The 13,951-nt window shown below is 27.5% G+C and overlaps 1 protein-coding gene across 2 annotated transcripts in view; it reads right to left on the reverse strand.

Annotated features, from left to right (window-relative positions):
- The window catches only part of LOC136080874 (uncharacterized), a 110,164-nt gene that overhangs the window by 19,681 nt on the left and 76,532 nt on the right, over positions 1–13,951 (reverse strand). For both annotated transcript variants that reach the window (XM_065798231.1, XM_065798232.1), the window contains one exon: positions 3,935–4,019. In XM_065798231.1, coding sequence (XP_065654303.1) covers positions 3,935–4,019 — 85 coding nt within the window. The remainder of the gene's footprint in view (positions 1–3,934; positions 4,020–13,951) is intronic.

The raw sequence follows: 13,951 nt of genomic DNA on the forward strand, positions 1-13,951 counted from the left end.
CAGGGGGTGGCCCACTGAAAACCAAAAAAATTTTTTTTAACCCCAAATAAGAAACACCCTAATATATATATATATATATATATATATATATATATATATATATATATATATATATATATATATATATATATATATATATATATATATATATATATATATATATATAGTTGTATATGTATATATTTATAGTTGTATATATATATATATATATATATATATATATATATATATATATATATATATATATATATATATATATATACAACTATAAATGTGTATTTAGATAAAAACTGTGTTGGGAAACTGAAATAGCCTGCTGCTAGGGGCATCAGTACATACATCGACTATCTGAGATAGGCTGCTGCCACAAAGGATTGCAGCTACATCAACTGAGAGTTTAGGATGCGACAGCAATATTTCTTTTTATTATTCTTTGTATTTTTCTTCTTTTTCTGAAATAGCTGTATGCTATAAAGATAAGAAAAAATAGTAAGCTATTACTGATCTATATACACTTTAGTAGATATATATATATATATATATATATATATATATCTATATTTATATATATATATATATATATATATATAACCACATATATACATATATATATGAATATACATATACACATATATGTGTGTGTGTGTATGTGTGTGTGTGTGTGTGTGTGTGTGTGTGTGCGTGTGTGTTTACAGTAGCGCTCAAAAATTTGTGGACAGGGTAAAAAAATTTGAATTTTACCAATATACTTTACTAAAGCCAATTGCTTAATTATACTAATAAGTATTATAACTTAACTTAAGTATACTAATTAAAAGGTTTTTATTATGTTTTGAAATAATGTTTTAATTTAAACAGTGTATTATGATTGATTAAAATATAAGCTATATTGATAAGTTCAAAAATGTGCGGACAAAGCATTTACATTTAAAAAGGTAGGAAATTTTTAACAATATTTGATTAAAATTTATTAGAAATGCAAAATAACATTATTACTTTGTAGGACTACCTTTACAATTAAGAATGGCTTTGCATTTACAAAGCATCAAATCAACTAGGTTGATGCAAACATCAATCAAAATTAAGTGCAATATTTCTTTGATTTTTCTGAATATATTACATAATTTGTAAGCTTGATGTCTAATATTTGACGGTTGACAAGTTCCCATAAAAAATCAATAGCATCTTATCTCAACTAAGTCAGTCAATTAGGATATCAATTTTAAAACACAAACTTTACTCTTTTTGAAGAACTCTTGAACCGATTTGACCGTGTATTTGGGATTGTTTTTCTGATGCTATACCCATCCACGAAGCATTTTATCCTTTGCATGAAGAAACACAACATTCCTACAGAAGTCTTTATATTTTTCTTGACCAATAGTCCCATCAATAGAACGGATCAACACTGTCCTGACTAAAATATTCCAAAATCATCAGATTACCTCCAAAACCATTACACATATTTTCATAAAGTTGTGCTATCTTACAAAATGAATTTCCATTTGAACTGATCTCACCACCAACTTTTTTACTAGAGATATACATTTCTTATACTCCATGACCTCAATCACTTATAAATGAAGCTTTTTAATTATTTCAACCAAGTATTCGTTTACAACATCAATAATATAGTAATTTTTTAATAAAATGTGAAATGCTTCAGTATGTCTGCAAATTTTTGAGCTCATTAAAATTCATTAATTTTCAAGTAAAGTAAAGTACTAATTAAATAATCAACATTTTTTAAAACCTATCAGTAAACATGAAAATCTTTTATTTAGTATATAATATGTTGGATTTAGTCTTCTATGATAACAGATCTCGACATCCCACAATAAAGGCGTTTGACTGAAAGCAGATTTAAGATACTGAGCTTACTTTTTCATCTTTTAACTTTAGACAAAAGTTTGCATTCGCGCTTTTTTAATAAATCTTTCAAATTCCATTCGTTTATAAACTAGATAGCGCAATTTTAAGACGTGAAAGTTAACATTATAAGATAATAATATTGTTGAGCTAACAATAAGAGACTTTAATAGTTAAGATGCCTTCAGAATGCTGTGTACCTCTTTGCAAGTAGAACTATCACTCAGCTACAACCAAAATATTATTTATGAAGAATCCAGAGGAGAGAAAAAAATGGAGCGATGCTACCTCTAGAACAAATTTTGTTGTTTCAGATTATATAGAAGTATGACGACTGCATTGGCCAGATGATGCACATTTTGAAAGCAAATATGGGAAGCAATAGCCATCAAACCCACCATCTGTTGTAAAAAATATTCTGCTTAGTTATTTACCCACACCAGCAAGTAAAGTTAAAAAAAAAGTTAGAAAAAAACTTCAAGCCATTTTCCAAATATTTTACCAGATGAATTAAATCTTTTTTTAAAAGAGGATGAACTTATATTTGACAATAAGTGACAATAACTTATATTTGATGATACTCAACGTTAAGTGATAATATCTATGTTATAGTTTTCAAGCTTAATAAAAAAAGTTTACACATACAATCAAAATTGTACTAACTTGGTGTTACATTATTTCTTTTAAAAATTTTTAATGATTATTTGTAGCTTACCATAACGGCACAACTTGTAATATTTCATCTTTAACTGCAAACAATTTAAAATTAATTAAAAAAATCAGCTTTATTTGAAGTAGTTAGATTTTTAAAGAATAAAGAAAGTTCGCATCAGTCAAATATTCTTTTCAAGCACCTTAATGCTATAAGAAAAGAAAATGCAGTTGAAATTTTATATACTCAATATGTAGATATATGTATGAGTTGTATAGGAGCAAATGATTATTTTGCTATGTTTATACAATGGTTTTGTATTGACTGCAAGTTGCCATACAGACTATAATACGCTTTATTGTATACAGACTTTAATATGATTGACTTCAAAAATAAGCTCAATGGAGGACCTAAATTTCAAAAATAGTATTTTTATGAATTTAGATCCATTGAAAAGAACTCCCATGCTTTTGATGTTTATGTCAAGACTTCATTACTTTACCAAAGAGGTGCTTTGCTTGGTCATGCAGTAAACTACCCTGAAAAGTTAGCTAAAACAATTTTATCATTTATGGTTAAGTGTCTTTTTGGAGGTCCAAAATTTATATGTAGAGCTCAACCTGCTGAGCTCAACCTGCTGCAAATCTTTCCTCTGAATTTCAATTTGCTCAATGACAACAAATTGTTTATACAATAAATAACATTGATGATAGCCAGACACTTGCAATAATTACTGATGGTAACCGTGTAAATCAATGATTTTATGATATGTTTAAAATAATTGATAGTAAACCATTGTTAACAACATCAGGAATATATTTATTACATGATTATGTGTATCTCTTAAAATCTATACAAAACAATTGGTTGACAGAACAGACTGAGGAGCTTCAATTTTTGCACAATGGAGAACTGGCTTTGGCTAAGTGGCGTGAGCGGTGACTAATTCATTATTTCAACCAATATTTTTGATTCCCATCCAATTTTCATCCATCATCATTTTGATTCCCATCCAACGTTTCAAAAAAAAATTTTTAACTTAAGTTTTTTATATTCAAATTTTCAATAAAAACCTTTTTGAATACTTTTTAATTTAATTTTTCATAACACAAACTTTAGAAAAGTATTGATTTGAAAGATGAATTGATAGTTAATATCATATTGAGTATATATTCATGTATGTTAAACAAAGACTTACAAATAAATCTGTAAAATGAAAGTTTGTTTATGATTAAAAGAATTAGGAAAAAGTATTTTCTAATAATGAGATAAAAGTGTTTCAGAATCAATAAGATTCAAAAATGACCAAATTCAATGACTCAGACTTTTTTTTAAAAAAATTGTAGACGCGTTTTTGTGTATTTTGCATTGGATTTTTTTAAATTATGAAACAACATGAATTAACTAAATTACCTATCAACTGCCCACTCACACACAAGTAGTAAACCATTAAATCGAAGCAGTGAAAGCATGTCACCAATAATCCTTTGGTTCCTTGCTAAAAATAAAATATTATTTTGATACGCAAAAGAATTATAGTTGATATCTAGTTTTTATTTGTGAATTTACTTTCCAAAGCTGTTATAGTTTAAGAGACTACTTGTTTATGTTGTTTCTCAATCTTATTAAACTTTTATAATGTATAAAATTATGTGTGTGTATATATATATATATATATATATATATATATATATATATATATATATATATATATATATATATATATATATATATATATATATATATATATATATACACACTAGTGGCCATAGGAATGGACACCCTTCAAAGTATATGAAAACTTCACTTTGGTGTGTTTTTTAAAAGAAAATAACGATATTTATGCGGTTTTCTATATTGATTATTATTTTTGATGTGTTTAGATTTGAAAAAACTAAAACTTTGATTAAAATTCACAATTTTAATATAAAAATATAACAATTTAATGACAAAGTGGCAAATTAAGGTAAATTTACCAGGACTTGATTATGGCCTCTATTAATTGTTGCTTGTTCCCAGGTTTTTCTTTCTTTACAAGATTTTTCAGTCGAGACCACAGGTTTTCTATCAGATTCAGGCCCAGACTGTTTCCAGGCCACTTCAAAACATTTAACTTTTTGGCTTTAAACCAATTTTTGACAGTTTTTGCGGTGTGACATGTAGCACTGTCCTGCTGGAACACACAGGTTTCTGTTTTGCTCTCAAACAAATTATTAATCGATGGGAGTAATTTGGCTTCCAATATGTTTTCTTGGTATTTTTTGGCGTTTAAAATACCACCCACAATGTGGATACAACCCACAGCATCTCTGGTCATGCATCCCCACACCATTACACTTATGGGATGCTTCATTGTAACCAATGTGCACTCAGGTAAAAGATCTTCACCAGGCCGTTTTCTCACATAATTGATTACATCACTTCCAAAAATGGAAATCTTGCTTTCATCACTCCAAATAACTCTTGCCCAGTCTTCTTTTGTTCACTCCTTGTGTTCTTTTGCTCAAATCAAACGATTCTTTCGTTGTTTTTTGTTTAAATATGGTTATTTTCTGGGTTTTCTTGCTTTTAAACCATTTTCAAAAAGCCTTCGGCGAATTGTTTTTAAACTAACCGAAACTCCGGTGGCCTCTAAATCATTTTTAATTTCAGCTGAAGCTGCTCTTCGACAGATAGAAAAAGCCTTTAGCAGAGCAATGACTCATTTTTGACACCAATTAACAATAATAATCATAATTATGTTTATAATTATTATAATAAAACATAATTATGTTTAAAATTGATATAAACGAAATTGATATAAAAATAAATAGTTAAATCCACCAAATCCATGATATGTCAACTTTTCTAAGAAAAATGGTAAAAATTAAAAGGGTGTCCATTCCTATGGCCACTAGTGTGTGTGTGTATATATATATATATATATATATATATATATATATATATATATATATATATATATATATATATATATATATATATATATATATATATATATATATACATACAGCCCTCAGAATTAGGAAAAACGAGATTGACAATAAATACCCTAAAAGTTATTTTTGTAGTCTAATGTATCTGATTTTAAATAATGTTTTATTTTTTTTGCAAAAGATAATGGTAATGGTCAGTTCTGCCCATTTGAATACATGTTATTTGTATTTGGGAGGTGGGGGATTAGGATGTTTAAGTTAAAAAAAATTACAATATATTTTTATTACAGAGATCTTATTGGAAAAGCTGATTTCTAAACGTATCTTCAGGTAATATAGCTTCATGTCCACTTAGTGATTTTTTTACTGCTCAATATGCTGAAATAGGTGGTTGTCTTCAAAAATGTTTACCATGTATCCTTTACAAAATGAAGAAAACTTGGCAAAAAAGTTTTTGTTAACACTGACAAGTATATCAGGTGTTTGTTATATTAAAATGTTTTTTAATTTATATTTTGAGCAATTTTAAATTGACTCTAAGTAACATAAGCTTTACAATTTTAAGATAACAAGTATTACATCATAAAAGTTATTTTTAATATTTATAATGAATTATGATATTTTTAATGCATTCTTCTACTTCTGTTTTATTTAGATACAACATTGTTGACTTAGAAAAGAAGAGAAAGGATTTAAATAAACACAGGAACTGTTTAAGTGAAAATTTAGTTTTAAAAAGAGAAACTTTTTGAGAATGCTTGAGGTATTTGATGAAAGCCAAAAAAATTGTGTGATATGATGATGAAAGATAAAGATTTAAAAACTAGTCAATAAGATGTAGATTTTCTTAACAATCAAAAATGAATACGGGTTCAAAAAAAGTTAGGTAAAGATAAAATTTCACAAAAAGTTGTATAAAACAAAACAAAAAGAGAAATGAATAAAAATTTTCAAAGAACAAATAAGTTCTTGAGAAAACAGAAAGATTTTCAAAGACCATGTTGGACCTTGGTCCACTTGGCATGGAATGATCCACATATATATATATATATATATATATATATATATATATATATATATATATATATATATATATATATATATATATATATATATATATATATATATATATATATATATATATAGGGCTTGAATTAAGCGTATTGCTATTACTTTTTGCACCTTTGCGATTAGTTTTTTCTTAAAACTTGTTTTTTCGCGATCTTTCTTTTTTTCGTGATTATTTGTTTTTTATTTTAGAAGATTGATACTCTATTCGCGAATATTTAGTGTTTTTTTACAGTATAAAACTGCAGTGACTTCTGTAACGATAATTTTTTTTTTAAAGCGGAGCATAAAGTAAAAGAAAGAAAAATAAAAGAATTAGAAAATCAATTAGCAAAAATGTTCAAATGCAGGAAAAAGACCGATTATTTAAGGAAGGAAAAGTTTATAAAAACAAACGATTAAATACCTATTTGAATCAAGAAATAAAAAATTTTCATTGAAAAAAGAAATAAAAGTTTATTGATTGAAAAGTCACTTTCTTAACTCGAATTCTCAAGGGCTTTATTCCGATTTGGCTCATTCATTATGAACAAATTTAATGATATTTTTTAAGTTTATTTTGCGAAGTATAGTAGAAGGCAATATAGACTCTAAATGGTTATTAAAAAAAAACTTTAAAGTTTGTTAGTACACTTGCTAATTTTAAATTAATAGCAATAAATGGATGCAAATAAGGATCACAGATGCAGATTATCTACAGTTAAAAAGTAGGAAAAACATTTTTAATGCGAGTTAGAATACGATTTAAATGGAAATGAAGTTATAAGATTAAGATGTAGTTTAAGTAAACAATTTGAAAAACGAATAAGTCAAACAAAATTGTTTTCCATGACCTGGATCAAACCAGGAACAATATCAATAAAAAAAGATTCACTGGCATTGCACTTAAGCAGTGCGCAACATAAAGAGGCCACACGAATTCATCAACAAACAACATTAGGTTCAGTTTCATTATTTAAAAATATTATTCATAATACTCCAATCATGGTTTACGTAAAAGGGCCGTAAAAGACGCTGACTCGTTACGGAAAAAGTTTAATATTGCGTATTACTTGGCAAAACTTAAATCAAAAATCAAAAAAAGTATTAGATCATAAAAGATTCTTTTATTTAGACACATTTTTTTCTTTCGCTTTATTTTATTGAATAAAAAAAGTGAACGCTAACTTTTAATAAAAAATACATTGAATGAAAAAGCAATAGATAGAAATATCATGGGAATTTGATAAGGTTACTTAGATAAGAAAACTTACTTAATAAGAATTTAATTATCATTCTTGTTTGTGATTGTGCGGGTTTTTGTGAAAATGTTAAGTTTTAACATTATATCACGATAATATTTTTGTCATTTTTAATAGTTTTTTATAACTGTTTCAAATTTATAGATTGTTTTGTTAGAGTTTTAAATAATTTTTTTTACTGTTAAAAATTTATAGAAAATTAAATATTCTAGTTGTTTTAAACAGTTCAAAATATGTAAATAAAATAGAAAATGAAATAATTAACTATAAGAAGATTATATCAAGTTCATTGATTTTACAAAAATACAGCCGTTAGATTTAATGCAATATAATAATAGTAATAATGTAAATTATAACTAAAGCTACTTTACAACCGCTGAACGTAAATGTTACGACATCTTATGCAAAAATGAGACTGATTATATATGTTATTATAAATAAGTTAAAATAAATAATGCCTCCTTCCCTCCGACAGGAGTGGAGGAGGGGTTATGAGCAACAAAAAAATCGCGATTAGATTTTTTTATGTTAATTTGAGCCCTGATATATATATACATATAAATACAGTTATGGCCATTGAAATCCGACCACTGCTGAATATAAAGAAAAACAGTCTATGCATGCGAATAATCAATTTATTTTCTTCCCTAACATCAATGATTAGTTAATCAGCTTTTAGCCAATCACATTAGCGTTTATTTTATTGCACTATAAAATTTATTAAGCTATATATCTCATTGTAGGGTATGGATTATCATTTAACTGTCACAATTTAGTTATGACTACGAAGGAAGGTCTTCGTGCTAATATTAAACTTTTATGGGAGGATGGTGCAAGTGAGCATCAGATATCAGCAAAATTGCGAATGCCAAAATCTACTGTTCATGATATTATACAACTAATCAAAGACACGGGATCCACTGCGCCCAGAAAACGTTTTGGTAAAGCTAGAATTACTAGCAAACAAACAGACAATATGATACGCAGGGCTGCTGTGAGAGATCCAACAATATCCAGCACACAAATCAGGGCAGATCTACCTAATGACGTTACAGTCAGCACTCGAACAATTAGAAGACGTTTATTGAAAGATGCAGGTCTACGTTCTCGTCGTCCAGCCCTCAAACCACGACTGTCTTTAAAGAACATCCGTGATAGGATCGCATTTTGTAGAGCTCACAGACACTGGTCAATAACCAAATGGCGCCAGGTAATGTTTAGCGACGAGACACAAATAAAGCAATTCGCTCCGCATAAGTCATTAGTTCGTCGCCCACCTAATCAGCGTTTTAATGCAAGGTATACCTTGCATTAAAACGCTGTTTTAATGCAAGGTATACTTTATAAGTTTTGTATTGCTTGACAGCACCAGCTGTCAAGCAATGTCCTTCAATTATGGTGTGGGACGCAATAGCTTCATCTGGTCGATGTGGTATTTATTTAATGCAGAAGAGACAGACTGTTAACTCCCAACAATATCTAAAAATCCTTCAAGAAAAGGTTCCAAATTTGATGGAAATTTGTCGTTGCAAAATATTCCAGCATGATGGTGCACTGTGTCACCAATCTCGTCTTGTAAAATCTTGGTTAGAGGATCACAACATTCAGGTTCTGGGTCCTTGGCCGGGATCATCCCCAGACTTGAACCCAATCGAAAATTGCTGGGTCAAGTTAAAGTCAGCAGTATCCAGAACTAATCCTACATCACTGGACGATCTAGCGCACAAAATTCGTCAAGCTTGGATTACTGAAATAACGCCAGAATATTGTCAGGCTCTCGTGGATTCAATGCCAGATCGCATTAATGCAGTCTTAAAAGCACATGGTGGTGCCACTAAATATTAAAAACATTGAATATGTACGATATGTTACATTATAATCATTAATTGTTACTGTTATTCTTTTATTGCTATAATAAAATTGTTTATTACTACATTAAACTAGTTTTAAGTAAAATGATACTGGTGGTCAGATTTCAATGGCCATAACTGTATATATATATATATATATAAATATATATATAAATATATAAATATATATATATATATATATATATATATATATATATATATGTATATAATATATAACTGTATATGTATATATATATAACTGTATATGTATATATATATAACTGTATATATATATATATATATATATATATATAAATATATATATAAATATATATATATATATATATATATATATATAAATATATATATATATATATATATATATATATATATATATATATATATATATATATATATATATATATATATATATATATATATATATATATATATATATATATATATATATATATATGTTTCAACATCTTCATTTCCAACAAGGCTGCAAGCAACCACAAATAGAGTTGGAATTTACAGGAAGAGAAAAGATGCAGTTTATAGAACAAGATAACGATTGAAAGGCGACTTAAAAGTTTGCAAATTATATGAATCAGAAAAGCAAGATGAAGAAAGGGAATTCCAAAGAACTGATGTTCGAAGAGTTCGAAAGAATTTTTGGAGTACTAACGAACAGTCACAGTAAAAGGATGAGACTTGCTTGAGTGACAAGTAACACGAGAATGAATTTTTGTAGATGGCGCAAGAGACGCTAGCTCATTAGAGCAGTGCCCATTATAGTATTTGTAGAAAAAAGAAAGAGAAGCAACATTACGACAATGTGATAATGGGTGAAGGTTGGCTGCAAGAGCAGTTCCAACTATGTTTACAATGTGTTTTTGCACCTTGTCTAAAAGAGAAAAAGCATCATTGAAAGATCCCCCCACCTCCCTGATAAGGCAACAGTGTTCCATACAAGGATGGATTTGAGATTTATAGAGATAAAAAATAGAATCCTGAGTAAGAAGGTGTCAAGCACGATAAAGAGATGCAAGCTTAGCAGATGCTAATTTTGCAATAGATTTGATATATGGTTTCCAAGAAAGATTGGAAGTAAGAGTTAGTCCTAGAAGATGAAGGGTAGATGACTCATCAAGTACATTACTAAATGACTCATCAAGTACATTGTGTTAAAACTCACGAAAAATAAGTTTCAAAAATTTCAAAACTTGTATTTAAATATATCTTTCTAGATAGTAATTAAAAATAGATAGAAAGTGTATAATTAGATTTAACTGAATATGTACTTATATCTAATGATGCACACACACTCACTACTTTGTTTTATAAAAGCTTTTATAAAAAAAACTTGTCAACAAATAGAACAATCAAGAGACCATCACATATTTGCAGCACCTAAAAATAACATTACCAAGTAATCATATTTTAGTATTACTAGACTTAGCTGAAAATTAAAGTTTTTTAATTCAAGATGCAGTACAAGGTTTCCATTAGAACAACAGTAAAGCAACATTGCATCTTTTTGTTATTCATGAATTAGTCTATTTCCTTAAATAGCTTTACTTGGCCACATAAAGAAGATATTAGTTGGATTCCAATAACACACATTTTATGCAAAATTTTATCTTTAAAAGTTCAATCAACAACTGGTATATGCTATGAACAATCAGCTAAAGAAAAAACTGAAATATTACATTTGTAAAATAGCATAAATAACATAATTAAATAACAAAGGAGCAAAATTATTATAAATTTGATTTGTTTTAAATTCTCATAGTTATTTAGCAAAAATTAATTTTAATTTGGATTCCAAACCTCCAAGACATGTTTTGTTCATATTAAAGAGAATCATTAAAAAAAAAAAACGTTTAGGCCTAATTCTTTTGATTAAAACAAAAGAATAAATGCATACCAAGAAAAACTAACTTTTTTGTTTTAGTTGAAGCTTGCCTTCTCCATTTTTTGTAGGTCAAACAGTTGTCATAATATACGCCACAATCTACAGACTTTATTTAATCTCATTTTATTCCTATGAGTTTTAGTGAATGACGTCATTGATTTTTTTGTTTGTGTACACAATTGATCTTTTAAACAAAAAAACAAAAAATCAACATTATGTACTAAAACTCTTAGGAATAAAATACGCTTGAATAAATCATTAATTCTGTAGATTGCAGCATATACTATGAAGACTATTTAGCCTATAACAAAACGAAGAAGACAAGCTTCAACTAAAACAAAAAAGTTAGTTTTTCTTAGTATGCATTTATTCTTTTGTTTTAATCAAAAAAAAAAGAAGCCCAAACATTTTTTTTTTCATTCACTTTAACATGAACACAACATGTCTCGGAGGTTTGGAATCCAAATTAAAAACATATTTATTTAAAAGATTCAATGTTTATATTGATTGTTTATTACATAATAATATTTATTACACAGCCAACTTGTGAATTGTGTTGACAAGTCAAATAACTCTTATAACTTGGTACAAGTTATAATCTAAATATAAAAATGATAATCAGGTAAAAGTCAAACAAATGGGGAGGGGTGGAATAGTGAAGGTATTGTAAAAAACTTTTGTCATGATTGTCATGAAATTGTCATGATATTAAATAGTAAGGAAATTAGAGTAAAAACCTTTCTCTTCATTTTTACCTAATAAGGTACTCATAAACTTTATATGCAGTCTTTTGACTATCTAACATTACAAACTCAATGTCACAGCTTCCAAATGTGTATGTTTAGTAGTGTGTTTGTGCATAACAACACTTCATGCATTAGACATAAAACCAGACACACTGAATAAGCAGAAATATTTAATTACAATTTTTTCTAAGTTCTGGGCAAAAATGTGCATGTTAAAAAGTAAATGAACAAAAGGGGAGGAGGCTCAGGCTTTCATTATTGCCTTCATTTGCCATTATTGCTTTCAAAAGAAAGCAATAATGGCAAATGAAGGCAATAAATTTATTGACATTACACAGAATTTCCAATAGAAAAATATTTACTGCAGTTTTTATACTTTTTGATTCCAGAGAAAATAGAGAGAACATTGTTTTATAGAATAGCAAGCATTTACAAGAGAATGAAAGCAGTAGAAATTTGAATTCTGTCATAAATATAAGCATTATAAGCAAAAGCGTTATAAGCAAAAATAATAACTAGCACAAATAAGAATAATTTTAACATTCTTTTTCCTGAGTGTAAAGGACTTATGAGTAATAATACTATAACTTGGTTGAGTTTTATATAGATAAAGCTGTTCAGCCTAAGCTTATGTCTTATTAAATTGGATATAAATTAAACATGCCTCAGTCAAAAATTTTCCAATGTTAAGTTGATTGTGTAGAAAAGAATTTATGATACTAGTAGTAGTATCATAAATTCTGATAATAAAAGACACACTACTGTAAATGTTTTAGTTGGCACTGCCCAAGGTGGTAGGTTTACTTTCATATCTGTTGTCAAGATTTATACAAATACGGAGAAAAATTTATGGCAGACAGAGAGTTAACAATAAAAGATTTTTCAAGTCCACTAGAAGTTAAACTGCTTGTTCCACCATTTTTTAAAGTTGCAAGTAATTCACTATAACCGAGGTAATTCAAAGTCAACAAATTGCAAGTGAATGCATTTATATCGTTAGAATAATTCAAAGACTTATATGTTTTCATATATTTGATCATATTATTCTGCTAAACACAATTGGTTCTCTCAATCAAATGGTTACTGCAAATAACTTTCATGAGCCAATAATAAAAAACACAGAAACTTATAGAAAAAATCAAAGATATAAAAAGACATAAAAAATATCAAAAAGTATTAAGACATAAAATAGCATTAGGAGTTTATTATTTATATACAATCATAAATAATTACAATTAGATTCTTCTTCAATATAATTCAATGTGAATATATATACACATTGTATTTTAGCATAAATTTGTAAATCCATATTTTATACAACAGACTGAGTACATATCAATAAAATACTTATGTTTAAATTAGTCTATCGTTGTTTATTTTTGAACTAATTTGGATAAAATAATACTGGAAGAGGATTTTTTTATTTTTTTTTATTTTGTCACCATAAGTATTATTGTATTCCAAACTTTTAAATCTATTATGAGATTCATTCCATTATGAAAATATTGTAAAACTTTAATTTTTTTATGAAAGGGTCTACACTGCTGTCAGATTTGAACTAGTTCTTGAAAATTAATTTTTTATTTAACTTAATCTGTTAAAACAATAATAACTCCGAGATACCCCATACCTATCATGCATACCATACCTATCATGCATACCTACAGCTAAGGT

Source organism: Hydra vulgaris, chromosome 05, assembly GCF_038396675.1.
Source record: "Hydra vulgaris chromosome 05, alternate assembly HydraT2T_AEP".
In the NCBI taxonomy this organism is placed as follows: Eukaryota; Metazoa; Cnidaria; class Hydrozoa; order Anthoathecata; family Hydridae; genus Hydra; species Hydra vulgaris.